This window comes from Atta colombica, unplaced genomic scaffold, assembly GCF_001594045.1.
Source record: "Atta colombica isolate Treedump-2 unplaced genomic scaffold, Acol1.0 scaffold200, whole genome shotgun sequence".
NCBI lineage: Eukaryota > Metazoa > Arthropoda > Insecta > Hymenoptera > Formicidae > Atta > Atta colombica.
Genome location: NW_017259295.1, coordinates 938,663 through 954,682, shown reverse-complemented (window position 1 = coordinate 954,682; position 16,020 = coordinate 938,663). Strand labels below are relative to the sequence as shown.

General features: G+C 32.5%; 1 protein-coding gene across 1 annotated transcript in view; it reads right to left on the bottom strand.

The window, feature by feature from the left end:
- Positions 1–6,043: 6,043 nt before the first annotated feature.
- LOC108687186 (choline O-acetyltransferase) overlaps positions 6,044–16,020 on the bottom strand; it is a 30,565-nt gene continuing 20,588 nt past the window's right edge. Inside the window, exons 5-10 of the mRNA XM_018192833.1 lie at positions 14,229–14,458; positions 11,829–12,040; positions 11,579–11,701; positions 10,503–10,707; positions 8,267–8,467; positions 6,044–6,250 (exon numbers count right to left, since the gene is read on the bottom strand). Coding sequence (XP_018048322.1) covers positions 6,044–6,250; positions 8,267–8,467; positions 10,503–10,707; positions 11,579–11,701; positions 11,829–12,040; positions 14,229–14,458 — 1,178 coding nt within the window. The remainder of the gene's footprint in view (positions 6,251–8,266; positions 8,468–10,502; positions 10,708–11,578; positions 11,702–11,828; positions 12,041–14,228; positions 14,459–16,020) is intronic.

The window sequence follows — 16,020 nt, the reverse complement described above, 5'->3', positions numbered from 1 at the left end:
TATCCACGAAATCTTCAATAAACATTTTAACAACGATGAAAGCCACCTTTGCTCATAACGATTATGAATCGTATGCGTGAATCGCAACTTTTTTAAAATAGAAGAAAAAATTATTTCTACTCGATACCTAAGAACGTAATTATTATGATTTTATTTTATTTAATTATCATAGTCGTCACGAGATAAGTTCTACCTCTATTAACTATAACACACTATAACATTTTCACACGAATATATGCTACAATTATATAATCATACTTTCATACCTGCCATGCTTTTTATCATGCTCTGTGACGATAACATTAACAGTCTTAACGCATAGTTTAAAATTTAAAATGTGTATTCTAATAACCAACATGTTTGTGAAATGATTCGCAAACTAGACACCGATTATTCATAGGATTGATAGTTCCTTGGAGATATGAAAGAATTAATCCTTAAACACTAATTCAAATATCGCTCATCTCAATGCAGTTTCAAACGCGTGCTGTTTTCTGTTTATATATTTTTATTGCTTTGGTCATCTGCTTACTCTAGAAATATATCTTTTATACTTTTGTCACTGTACATGTAACATTAAATGCATGTGATTTAATACATATTTAAATCAATGAATTCGTGACAAATTGATATTTAATATCACTTTTATGTTTTCTCAATAGAATCAATGTTTATCAATTTATATTTACAATTTATCAAATGATTTAACATTTCAATTAATAATTATTAATCAAACGAAGGCATTATCGTTTAAAAAGTCACGAAATAGCAGAATCGTAAAATTGTTCTGTCGCAATTCACGCAATACGAAACACCCCGGAAACAACGAATAATTTAACGCATTGATATATTTCTCTATCTACTACTTAGAACTTTCGAGTTATATCATAATTACATTCGTAAGTGCTCCTAACGATTTATCAGGATATGTGCTATCCCGGAATAATATCGTTGCTACGTTGGCTTTCGCCTGATATGCGTATGATATTCTTGGCCGCAAAAGTGCGATCACAATTGGCTTCGCGATATGTATAAGTAAAGTATCTCTAGTCGTACTTCCTGGCTTTAAACTATGCAGTAATAATAGTGGTATTTGTGTGCTTCTTAGAATCTAATATAGAACATCTGGCACGTGTATATCGGACGTATACAGGGTGCAATTGAAATAAATGCGAGCGAGTCACTGGGCGTCGAAAATATGCAATATAAATTCTGCAATTATATATAAATCCAATTACATATAAATTCTTAATTTTCCAACATTCGTGCGATTCGGCGATTCCGAGAAAACGCTCTCAACAGCATACATTTTAACTGTACCCTGCATACGCGAGAACACGTGTATCTTCAATCTCGACAGCGGAGAAACTTCTCTTCGATGACTCCTCTCGAACAATTTTTTAAAAATACGCGTGTCTGTTATGGATGACGTTTCGTATTTTTACAATATCAATGCATTTCGAAATTCATCGGAACCCATACAGCACAGAATTTGCAGCAATATTGCTGCAACATGCAATATTGCTGCAATGTTGCAGCATTGTTGTGCTGCAATTTTTGTGCTGTAGGGGAAAAAGAGTGCCTCGAAGTTTTCCACCACCAAACGTATTCTCGAATGCACAATTTATTTACGCGTTATACATGCATCTTCTTTTCCATTCCTTTCTCAACAATAACGAGGAGGCACCTCGTGCTCCTTCGTACTTTTCGCTAAATTAACTTTCTTGATTAACTCCCGTAAAATTCGAACGCGTAATTCGTGGCTATGTAATACAATAACGAAGTAATTGAATAATAATAACCAGATATATAGCTCAGAGAAGCGAATGAAGTTTTAACAAGGAAGAACCAGAATTTCTTCAAGATTCTAATCTTAAGAATATGAATAGAAAAACTGTAACCTTTCATTGAAGATTCACTAATTCACTTTCTTCAAAAACTTGACGAAATTAAATCTCTATAATAAATGTAAAACCCGAATTTAAGACGACTTCAAAAAGTATAAATTACGTGAATAAATTTATCGCATTTAACATTTCTGTAATAAGAACAGTAGATAAGAAGATGAGGGAGATTCGTATAGTGAAGTCATAATAAGTTAATTTTTCTTTTAAACACGCAAGAAATCAGTAACAGTGTTGATCAGACAGATCGCGATGGGATATGAAACAGATCGAAAATTTATATCTTTTTTGTACAACAACGCATTGCCTTTCATACAAATCTGACAGTAAAAAATCTTGTCCAAAGCTTCTCCCATGGTATCCATTTTCCCTCATTTTCTCTAGCAATTAATTACAATTATATCTTAACTAGAGGAACTATCGAGAAGCTAACTAAACGCTGACACCTAAAAACTTTATCTTATAGCCGCGACTTTATCTTATAGAGCGATTCCTCGCGATCAATCGCCGTTACAACTACACAAGCACACGATGCTATCGATAACAGCAATATATAGTATGAGAAACCAAGGCGAGATCGCCTAAATTATCTAAATCGTAGAATCGAACAAATGCGGATTCTCTGCTCCAACGAATCAAATATTAAATATATATTGTTCAGAAAAATGAGATCACGGAAAAATCAAAACAGGAATCGATATTATATATCTAATATTTGATATGTTTGGTAATTTGATATGTATATAAATAAGATATGCTATAGAGAAATAATTTTTAATTAATTAATTAAATCAATAACATCTGAGAAGAAAATAGAGTATTTTATTTCTGCCGTACTTCATATAGATTCTTCAGTTAATTTAAAAACTTGATTTTTCAAGCGGAACCTCGAGAGAGATTGTCAATTTCTAGTAATTTATAAACTTTTAACGCTGCTTATTTTCTCAATTTTAAACTTCTGTTAAAGTTAAACTTATTTAAAATTTACTGATAATCGTATTATTTATAATTTTCTTCGCTGAAACTAAGTTCAGAAGTGATTTTTTTACCTCTAAATCGTTATAATGTTATTTAAAAACTATAAGTAATAAAAAAACAGACTTTTTAAACAAATTAAATCATTGTAATGATTGATGTGATGGTAAAAGTGGAACACCTATTCTTAAGATATGCAATTCTTTGGCCCTCTCTGTCATAATCTCATTTAAATGAACAATAATACATAAATAATATCAAATACGAGCATAACAATGCTTGACAGTCGTGTCAAGCGATAAGTTTATCTAAATTGTGTAAAGTTGGAGAAATTTCTTCTCCATTCGTGAGGTGCGTATTACGTATACCAAGATTTCAGACCGATATATTATTTCGATATCACCTTCATGCATTTGAGGCATGAAATCCGATTTCAACAGAAATTTGTATCATTGCTACACAGTTATCATTATATTAATTATATACAGATTATCCCAAAATGACTGCATGTCTTTTCCCGAATCTCTAAATTCGGAAAAATCAATTTTTCATAAAAAGAAGTATTTATGATTTTCAGTCGATTTCAATTAATCTTCCTGGCAAGTCAAACTTAGGCTAAACAACAAAATTGTATTGATCTTAATTAAATGGTCAAAACTTGAAAAAGTGATAATCTTCTATCAACATTTTCGTCAAAGAAAAATTATTTTCTGGAATTAATTAGAAAATTATGATTAAAAGAACATTCATTGATCCCTTCAAGAAAAACTGCACAAATATTAATGACGTATATAAATATGATTATATTAGTTATACATGTTTTGTCAAATCAACCATATGTAGTCAACTATATCAAGTCATAATTTATCGGTCGCAAATCCTGGTACGGTACGGGGTAGTCAGCTACGGTAAATCGTAGGGAGTAGAAGAATAGCGCGATAGACAGATAGAGCTATACCGTCGACAATCGATCGGCTCTTGACGAATCGAGCGATGCGATCCGCCGACCTACCTAAGAATTGGACAAGAGTTTACTGTGCGGGCGCCAACATACGTACGATTGGCCATATTTAGTGTGTTTCTTCGGTGGATAAATCCCACGCGTTGGAAAGTTTGTAACAATTGTAACACCGAATAACGAAGTTATCCACGAAAGTTCAAATTGAATTCCTAAGAAGATTAGAGAACACAAGTCATGAACAGATTTACACTTTTATACCCGTTTCTGTCAATGTAATTTAATTTTAATCTCAGTTCAACTAACTCTGTCTTTTTCTAGTTATAAGAATTATAGGAAAAGATGAAAAATAAATTGGAGATTAAAGTTAACAGACACAGACATTGGAACTACAGAATTGGAGATTTTTTTTTTGGTAAATTCAACATATTCTATAAAACGGTTCACTCAAATTTTTGTGTTAAAGTAATACAAAATGAATATGTTAGAAAGTAATACAAGCATTATATAAAAAAATTAACATAAAATTGACATAATTTGTAAGCAATCATATTTCTTTATTAAAATTAACATTTATAATATATGTTATATACGTAAATTAATAGATTTTATTTATTTATTTATTTATTTATTTATCTTAGAATTTCGTTTTAAAAATATTATTTTTACGTTAGTCGTTCACTTATACTCATAAATTATTTTAACTAAGAAATATTGAATATCAATTTAACACAAAATATTCAAATAGTTATATTATGTTAAAGTAACATCCAGATACTAAAAATTCAATTCAACAAAATTTTAAGGACTCGAGTGAGCCGTTTCTAACACAAATACAAAATATTTTTTTACCGTGTTTTAGAAACGGGCATTAGTAACTAAATAGTAAACTAAAAATTTCTTTTTCGTTGGAACTCGGATGGAGAAGATGGGAAAAATCGAAGATACGTTATCCCTTTTTCTTCATATGGAAATTCAAGGTGTCCGAATGAAATTCTGTGTAACAAAACGGCTCTCCGACCGACGAGTAATTTTTATCGTTTTCAGCAATTTTTCCAGCGCGCGAGCGTAACGCTCGAAGAAACTTTATTCTTCTCTCTTCTGGAGCGGACTAGAGTTTTAAAACGACCGATCGATCTATAATATACGACGCCTACTATATAGTATGACGGCTACCGCTGAAGGATTTTTAATTCGCTCTCACTGCGAATGAGATTATGTAAACACGCGTGTGTCGTGTGTGTATGTGTGTGTGTGTGTGTGTGTGTGTGTGTGTGTGTGTGTGTGTGTGTGTGTGTTTTGTACATACTTCTCTAGAAAACAGACAACGAGAAATATATTCATTTCTAGTACATCAGCCCATACAACGAAGGACACCTTAAGAATTACGACAGTTTCACACCTTTCAATGACGCTTCTCTTCTCCGTGAAGAGAAAGAACAATTTTATATCTAAAAATTTAGTTGGATACAGATTTTTTTAAAAGTGATATTTTTGAATCATCAAAATAATTATGTCAGACATCCGAACTGATCTGTGAAGAATGGCAAAACTTTTTGCTGCATTGCTTGAGTCTTACATAATAATTTTGATAGTCCAAAATTAGTTTTAGTTTATTATCTAACTAAATCTTTAGGTACATCAACAAAATCGTTCTTTATTTCTACTATATTCCATAGAGATTTATTATATCAAACTCAACGATATAATTAACGAGTTGTGCGGGAACGAGTTGATAAATCTCTCTCTTGCGCTACATCTACGCTCGCGTTCCTTAAGTCTACAAGTTATACTTTCATACAGTATTTCATGCAAGGGTGCTCCGAAAGTCGTGCTCTCCACTTCGTCCGAAGTGGAGTAATTAAATTAAAGTCAAGCGCAATAAAATAAACCCAAAGTTTACTGCGAGAAATCGAACGAAATTGACGACGCGTGAAAACGAAAAATGCTGCTTCTGATACAGAATGCTTCTGATACTTTGCATTTGCGTACTTTTCGAATGGAATATATTAGGACATCGTAAACGAGGGAAAGCGGTCTCGATGTCATTCGATTATGCATCTTACGGATCCGATTCACCCGCGTTTCGAATTACCTTCATGCGACGCGCAAAGCTCTTCTACCTCAGCCCTACGTCCCTGTCGAGGGAAGCTGTGTTGCGTTTTGCAGCTCTTATGTTTTTGCGAAGCTATCACGCGCGCGTCTATCACTTCTTTGAATTCTTTATCATAGCCGCCATATCTCGCAGACTCTGCTCCAAGGTTTGCGCGAATTGCATTGCGCTGGTTCTGCCATCGCTGTGGAAGGCCGAGACCGAGAAGATAAAGCCATTCTTCCTTACGTTGTAGGCGCATCCATAGCCGTCTGGCACAACCGGTCCGTATCCGACGATCACATCGTTCTTCGTGGTAACCTGCGAGAGAAATCTTACCTTCATTTCAAGCTTCACGCGATTAAAACATATGACGCCAAAAATGTGTTATCCTTATCCTTTTAATGACAGCTCGACCCGAGTTAATGAGCTAAAGAAGATGATATGGCACATAAACACAAAAATGGAGACTTCCTTATGGAAAGTATGGAACTTTCCACAGTCAGAACTCCTGTAGGTAATGAATTTCACAGAATTCGGGGTATTTAAAAGAAATATTCATATTTCATTGAGGAGGACTTTATTAAAAATTGAAACGTTTGTGACATAATAGATTATATTTCGCGAAAGAAGTTTGTAATACAAGAATTGGCGTAAGTGCGAACTAGCCAAGCTCAAATAGCTTCGAAATTTAGATTTAATTTAAATTAAATTATTTAATTAAATTATTGAACCAATAAATGTGTGAATTTAAAAAAAATTATGTTAATTTTTGACAAATTTTAAAAAATTTTGAGTGATTTTCTCAGAAAAGTTAAAAGTGTCCGTCCTTGGTATGACAATAAAGTTCGGTGAATGTTATGAAAAAATAAACATCACTTAATTAATATACAAATGACCTTTATTGTTCTTCAAAATAATCCTTTCTGGAGACAATATACTTCTGACTGCGTGACAAGACTTAAGATAATGTCGGAAATTAATTTTTTACAGTTTTCGCAAGCTTTACGAATGTGTCAGAAATATATTGTCTCTAGAAGAGATTACTTTGAAGGACAAAAATTATCATTCGTATAATGAAATGATATTTATTTTCTCATAACATTTATCGAATTTTATTGCGACATAACTTCAAGCGTAAATTTTCTTTAGCGTAAATTGAGGATATAACTAATCGAAAGAGAGATCTGAGCTTTGCAAAACGTGTATCTGCAAAGGAAATATTCTACTGATAATTAGATAATAAATGTCACCTTTAATAACGAGCAAATATACTTTTATTTTATGTTAATTAAAATCGTATTTTCTTAAGATGTAAATCATCTCCTCGATTATGTAACTTTTCTTAAATAAATTGATCGTATCGCGTCGACCTCAAGCTATCCGAGTTGTTAAATACCTTTATAAAATACCTTTATAAAATATGCTTATGACATGTCCGGGATCTTGACTTCTATTTCGTCATGATAGTCCACTTTAAATAATAATCTTTATGACATGCATCAAATAGCCAATAAATAACTAATCAATAATCAAGAAATGAAACGTTCTCATCGAAAATTTTTAGACTTCCATGACTTGACATCATTTTTTGGAGAAACCAATAATTCTCTTTGTGCCATTTCATTTCACAATTATCATAAATACACACGTTTTGCTGTAACAGAGAACTTACGAAATATGCATTCATGCATGGGCGTTTTAGTCAGTGAGAAGCAAACATTTATATTCGTACAAAATTATTATTAAAATATTTATTCTGTCAGTAGAGCTGGCATCACCTCTTTTAATACCTCGTCTTCTATCTGTTTATTTGCCAAAGAATATTATGAACTTCAATTATTTTAATACGACAGCATAAATTATTTTATACTTGATTGGTAGAATTACAATGGAAATTCGATTTAAACTTTAATCGCCGTCTTATATTATATTAATGAGCATTGAAAAGGATTCAAATTAAAGTCGAAACGAATACGATATTGTATATATAATTTGTATGTAATTATTAGCGAATATATACAAATAATTTACGCGTTGATAACTGCATTGGCCATACAGGCATTCTTTCTTTTACTTCAAAATACTTAAAGCCAGTCTTCGAAAATCTTTAGCGAACTTTCTTATGAATAATGCGTGAATTATTCATTGGTCAATAAATATTTAATTACTTTTCGTCATAAAAATTATTTTCATAATTTAATCGTTTCTTCTTTCTAAACTTTAAAAGGGAAAGGCAAGCACTCCTTTACCTCCTTTACTTCCACCCCTTTGCGTACGCCCATGCATTCACTAATTGAAAGGCAACGAATTTGGCTCCGGTGAATTGACCCTGACCTGTGATGTCGAGAGGGCGAAGTGATTAACGATTGCGTAAGCCTCGTCCGTGAAGATCTCTGGGATCGGCTCACCGGCCTCCTTCGCCGCGTAACGTAGCCCCATCAGGTGATTATCGATACCCTGACCATATATGTTGTCGTTCATCTCTTTCGTCTGCCTCTGCACCGCAAGGTCGAACAGCTCCTTGATCCTTTCCGCCTAAAGAAGCGAGCCGGAAGCAACGTTCAATTGAGTCCAACGCGATGAATCATTCGAATCTTTTTTCGATGAAGATTTTCCCGACATATATCGAAGATCGACAAAGAGCTCGGAGGAATCACGAAGGAATCGGTACACTTCGTTAATTTTGACCAGGGTTTGGCACTCGATCTGTATATTTTAATGAATTTTAAATTAATTTTTCTATATCTAATTGTGCTAATTTGTACCGTAAGTTCCTTTTCATGATATTCCGATTTTAATTTGAAACAGTGAATTTCTTTTTGGCGATTATCATTTTGTGAAATAGACTTATTACTTTTGAAATATGGAGGTGAGAAGCAACATCGAGCGTGTGAAGGTAATTGATATTTATTAAATCAGCTCTCGAGAAACGTCATATATTAAATTAATAAGATTCGAAAAGATACAAATAAAACAAATAAAGAATGCTAAGCAGAAGATAAGTTGATAATTTCCATAAAAATAAAGAAAATAAGCTTGGCGGGAATTAATTCTAAATTTTAGAATTGTTATAATAATTTTGAAGGAAATATAATCGCAAATTTTGAAAGAATATACCATTGTAGAAAATTCAACTCACTATGAACAGGAAATGACGAGGGAAGAAAAAAAGAGCGGCTGAAACAACATCTCCGCTAAAAGGGAAACAACGGAGTACGATAAATGAGAAACAATAGCTCCGTTGCAGTATTTTCCGAACGAGGGCGAAACGTGTGTAAGGGAAACAAACGGAATAACCCCGCGGAACTTGCCCGGGTGCCTCTCGAGGATCGTGCAAATACTCGATCGTGAAGGACGAATGAATCGTGCCGGCGGACCGGGACTAATTGATTGCCTTTTCCTCGGGGAGTTCCCTATTTTTTCTTTCGTTCGGCCGCTGCTTTACTTGCAGATCTTACACAAACTGTTTTTATAACCACGGTTTTCATCTTTTACATTTTGGAATTATTATTTTGAAGCACTTGCACTTTAAAAAAATATAAATGTAAAGAGAGATAAAAATATTACTTAGATATAATATGAGAAGCATTATTCGTATATAACGTAAATGAAAATCACATAAATAACGTTGTGACACTTGTATATAGGATTTCTACACACCGATGACTTCGTGCATCTTACAGATAAAGATCAGCTGAAGCGTAGTGTATACATATAAGTAACGTAACGTACACCAATAAATCGTAATTGCAAAAATTACATAAGTGTAATGTCAATATAAAATTGCAGAAATATCACATAAACATACATAAATATCTATATAATTGGACGGCGAAAATAAATTTAAAAAAAACCGATATGATCTAATCTAAATGAAAAGAAAAACATAATTTTTTTAATAATAATGTAAGACAAGAGACACGTGTCTATAAATGGAAAGGAAATAGCGTAGATATTATACCGAAACCTTCTCGTAGATAGGTGCATTTGGCAATGCAAATGGGCAATACGACCAACCACTCAGAAACTTGTCGTAACACTGCAAAAGATGCATCGTGATGTACATGAACGAAATTACTTCGAACACGCGATTGCATTTCACTACGAATTCGTTATTATTACGTAGCGAAAGTACTCGAGGCAAAATTTTTGAAAATAGCGTTTTTAACCGGCGATCCATCAAGTGAAAATATTGCGAGTGCTCAATCATCCAATTGTCCATTATTTTCAACATTAAATTTTCTTGAGACTAGCGTATCCAGTAGAATATCGTTAAGGTTTCGTTATCTTACGCAAACAAATTATCCTATTTAAATTATCTATAAAATTATCATATAAATTATATCAAAGAACTTACGCAAAATAATCCGTATAAAATAAAATTTATTTGTATTTACAAAACAACGGCAAGGAGCGCTTAAAAAATTAAGGCATTGAGGCGAGATTGGAGAAAAGTAAAATAAGTAAAACGCATTCCGCTCGACCTTGTCGCAGTTCTGTCGAGTGTACTCGAGCTGTGTGTGTTACACGACACGAGAATCGCATAGGAAAAATGCCAAGTTTCAGTTACACTGTAAATGGTGAACTGAACTCTTTTGGGGCTCCCGTCCATGGCGTTGTTCGGCTGATTCATCTGGCCGTGAGGATCACCCTGACACATAGCCTTCGCCCACGCCAGCGCTTCCGGACTGGCGGCCCGGATGCAGTCCACGCGACCCAATGCGAACCTTCGGATACCGGCGCTTTCATAAGTGGCCACCAGCCTCCCGTGAAGTCTGCGAATACCATAAAATTATGAAATAGCAACAATTTGAAGTAATTTATTAACAACTTTTGTCTGTCATAGGCATCTTCTTTTAGCTTTTTCTCTTGACTGCACTATTGTCTACCAGTGCAACACTCAGACAGTGTAGCATATTTTCTTGGTGAACTAGGCGAATTCATTCAGTGTAACGTGTTTCCGTGGCTATAGTATAGTACAAATTTTATGCATGAAATGAGGTTTTGTTACACGATCTCAAAGAGACGGCGTAGACTGTAGAGCCAGTGTGACATTAAAAATTTGAAAATGGAAGCAATCGGCAGCAGAATTAAACACGATAGCATGGTGTACACTTGTGTAGTGTAGCACTGATGCAGCACTTACTGGTATAGTGTGAGGTTACACTCAGTGTATTCCAAGAGAAAACGCTATTACTTTCATTAATAATCAACAAATGACAGAATTTTTCATGTAAGATTCTATTCTCGAATTTAATTTTTACTATCAAATTTCATCTAGCTGTATTTTGAAACGACTGATGAACGAAAAGAACGATTTTGTGGAAGTATCTAAAAATTTATTTAAATATAAATCTGAAAATAATTATGTAAAACTTAAATAATTAATAATAATACTGAAAAAAGTTTTAATATTTTATAATCAGTTTAAATGTCTTATATAATTATTCTAATGGTCAACAAAAATTATTTTTAGATCTGTATCTAGTTAAATTTTTAGATACTTTAGCAAAATCGTTTCGTAATTCACTAACTTTAATAAGGTACATACTAGCTACTACAAAAGGAATCTAGGAGAAGACAATTTTTAAGATTTGGATATTAAAGAAGAGAATTCTTTTTTACTTTTAGTATTGTATATTTCACCTGAAATATGTAAGTTGGAGTGCTAATTGTATATACGCGTCCGGGCTGACTCTGCAGGACTTTATGAACTCCTTCGAGTAATCCTCGAACCACAGAATACAGAGGTCCAAATCTTCGACTAGACTGAAGAACAAAAAGAAATATTATGAATGCAGATTTACAAATAGAATATTCAAAATTATTTTTTCTAACAATTTTCCTAACAATTAGCAAGCTTTCCATACTATTTCTTTCTTTTTTCCAGACTTACGCGTCAAAGTTCATCATGGCTTCTCGGATGTCGTTCAAACTTTGCTCGGTGAGACACCATTCTAGCTTTTCGGGTGCCGGCAGATGCGAGGGTACCAAATTCTCATCCGGTGGTGACATAGAGTCCACCTTCTCCGTTATATCCTCGAATGCATTGAAGACGGCCGGTGCTTCGCCAGCGGAATGTTCATACGTCAATCCCCACATTCCGTCCTACGTTAAGTGTTATATATTTGCAAAATGAAATCTGAATAAAGTGCAAACAAAAAATTGAATAGAATTTTGCTTTTTTCGTATCAAGAAGTGACAGTTTGTTTTAAATATCAGAAACGATCGTGGATAAAAAAAATAATGTTTCATGGAAGACAATATTTGATCAAGAATTCGTGTAAAGAATATACGAAAAAATTTAATAAAAATTGCTCCGTTCCATTTCAAGAAAGTCTTTTTTGAAACGATGAATAAATTATATTATGTAATAAAACTATTGACATTAAACAAATAAATGATATTATATACTGGATGCTCTATAATTGATGATTACAATTTAATCTCAAAAACATTAAAAAATAATATTAATGGAAATACTATTTGATAAACATAATGGATACAGAAATATGCGCAAGAAATATTATATATAGTAAATAATTAATATTTGTAAGTTATTCATTATTTGCGATAATTGTTACAAAAGTAATTATATATAATTGTTTGCCTATTAAAATGTTATTATTATCGCGCATTAATAATTGATGTGAATGGCTAAAAAAGAGAAAACGATCGATTAAACAATCTCATTAAAATTAAAGCAATATGATTAATAAATAAAAACTATACATAGAGATATCCCCATCGCGAAAGATTAATTAACCAATCAATCGTAAACGAAATATGACAGGGAGATAGAGATCGAATGTGCGGGACTATTTTTATCATCAGTGAAAATATTCCGAACAGGAAGTTAAATTAGACATTCTGTCGTGCGATATATGAAAGCGCAACGTTAGCGTAATAAAACATCGTCGCGGGTTCACGAACGGTGATTTCGCCCGTGAACCCTGACACCAATCAAATCGAAGAGTCATCTTGGAAGCGGTGAAAGTGATAAGTTCAATTTGGCCGAGCGCAGAAAACGTACTATCATGAATTGTTGCCTACCATAGGAGGATTTCTCAAGAAATTACGCTAGAAGTATCATTTGATATCGCATTGTGCGTTTTCTCAATCCATAAAGAACTCTCTAAGTGCACCAAGCACGTTCGAATTTCGATCAGATTACAATAAAAAATCGATTCCATTTATTTCACTTCAGATTTGAACATCGGATGTTAAATTAAATTTCGAATCGATCTCAAATATTTACATATTCAATTCTCTTATATCTTGAAAAGTTTTATTGGCTTTCACAGCGATTCTCAAATAGATGAAGTCATCTCGTTTCATTTCGAGACAGAAGGAATGATGATCAAATTAGATATTATTTAATCAGAGTTGGATAAGTTAATGTTTTCTTTTAACTGAATAAAATTAAAGTTAATGGTTTTACAAAATTAATAAAGTTAAGTTAAAAGTTGAAGGAATAAAAAATTAACTTAACGTAAGTTAAATCAATATTGAATTAACTTAAGTTAAAAAAAAAGTTAATTTTGAAAAAAATTATTTTTTAGATCATAATGTCCTAATTTTTCTTAAAATGAGATTAAATAACTACAATATAGATTATTAAATAAATTAAATTTTTAATTTTTTTATTCATATGTGATATAAGTATATAACACATAATGATATAACTATATAAGTTATATAACTTTAAAAAAACAGCCAGCATATAAAGAAGATAAAAGATTAGTAATTATTTTTTAATAAATCTTAAGCCATAAGAAATTGACCAATTACAATCGAATGCGAGAAGAATATTTGATTGTAATTAGTCAATTTCTTACGACTTAAAATTTAAAACACCTATTGTAGAGCCGAACTAAGGCATATAGCATAAGACATAATCACATAAACCAATCATAGGGCTGTATTAGCATCTTAAAAAATTATTTAAGATGATCTTTAAATATGAACAGATTACGAATATACGCTCTTAGTCTTATATCTTATTATTTTTCTAAGATATTTAAAAGAGATAAAAAAATTTTTTAACTTAAAAAAAAGTTAAAAAGTTCACATTTAAAAGTAACTTAGTTACGTTAAAATTTAATGCACTTAAAATTAAGTTAAATTAAAAGTTATTAACTTTTAACTTTTTTTAACTTTTAATATTTTAACTAGTTACTACCCAACCCTATATATAATATTCATATTGCGCAATAGAAACGAAACATGAGTGCATTTAAATATCGTAGTATCGATTATTGATGTGTAGTAATTAATGTATGTTCGTTAAACATACTTTGCCGAGGATAGCATGGAAAGTTTTGTCGAACCAGCGATTCGCGCCCAAGTGCCGGGATCCTCCACCGTGGAGAGCGTGATGAAGCACGTTCGCGTAATCTCGGTCGCCAATCCATCGGTCCTCCTTCTTCATGGGATTGTTAAATGTGGTAGGCAGCACGTCGTCGTCGATGCAAACAACACAGAGACAGCGCTCCAACAGCTCCAGATTGTGACGATTGCGCTCATCTAGAAATCGTTTTGCAGTCTCGTTAATTCAGACGGCAGTCCAGCTTCGATATAACTTTGTAAAGCGCAGCAAAAATGTGTCCCTCGTATGTTAGGGATTGGAAATATAATAATGCCGTTATTCTTATCGTTATTTTTTATAATAACAATTTAATAATAAAATTTAATTTTTGCAATTTTTTATCACAGTAATAATAATTAACTGAAAGCTAAGATTGGGAAAAATTCATTTATTAAAAGTTACTTGTCATTATCATGTGTTGTTTACTAAAAAAAAAAACTTATTATTTAACCGAGTTAAAGTTAAAGTAACAAGGTGATACGTTACAAATAATAAGTTACTTTTTCCAATAAATGATGTATGATGGTGACAAGTTATTTTTCAGAAGTTATTGTAGAAAGTAACAATAAAAGTAACATTCCATCCCTGGATCAACATGTTGAATTTGTCACTGTCTGCATTATGGTCTTATGTCTCTGTAATTGATTTTATTGTATTTTACTGTTTAAATTTTTGTGACTCATAATAATATGAAGATAAATATTATTCGAATATAATATTACGAAATAATACGAAAATAAAAAATTAAGAGCGATAATGAAGAATTGCTGCAATAATAATGGGAATCGAATGAAAAATACTAGAAAATTTGCATTGCCTGCAATGGAAGGTTAAAAATGTTCACTATTTTTTTTCGCAGTGATTCGAAAACAGATTGTTCCTTTTCATTTCGAAGCGCGAAAGAAGATAATCAAATTTATGTAATATAAGTTTTAAGAAGCTTTATTGTACAAAACTTACGCCGTAAATTTGAAAAAACTAGAACGCATTTATGAGACGAGGTCTATTAGAACGAGATGCCGGGAGCTTGCCATTTTAGAGTTACAATCTCTCCGTTGTCTTCGCGACGCTCTTGCCTTTAATTAATCAACACGAACGCGGGTCGCCGTTAGCTCGTTAGTGTCGACCGTTCATTCGATTTGTAGGCGTAGGTTCTCGTTGAGCAAGGTCGGGTTAGGGAGTTAATAGGAATATTGCGAATATTGGCGAAGCGGTGAACGCGAGTGAATAATTATGGCGAGGGCACGTGGCGACGAGGGTCGTCCGAAGACAGGCGAGCTACTTTTTGGGTAACCAGATTATTACATCTCTCTCTCTCTCTCTCTCTCTCTCTCTCTCTCTCTCTCTCTCCCTCTCTCTCTCTTTCTCTCTCAATAATAAAATAAACCGTACGGAAAGGATGTTGCCCAAGTATTTAAACATTTAAGTAGATACAGATATAAAAATAATTTTTTTCCATCATTAAAATAATTATGTAGAAAACTCAAGAATGATGAGCAATGCTGCAAAAAGCCATGAAATTGTAGCAACTTGAACATCCTATATGATTTAATAATAAATATAATTATATATAATTATAATTTAATATATTTATATATTAATATAATAAATTATATAATAAATTAATATAAATTTTTATAATCCAACAAAATGATTTTCTGCATTCAATTAAAATTTAATGTTACTTCAGTAACAATTCAAAACAATTTTTGTACCATAA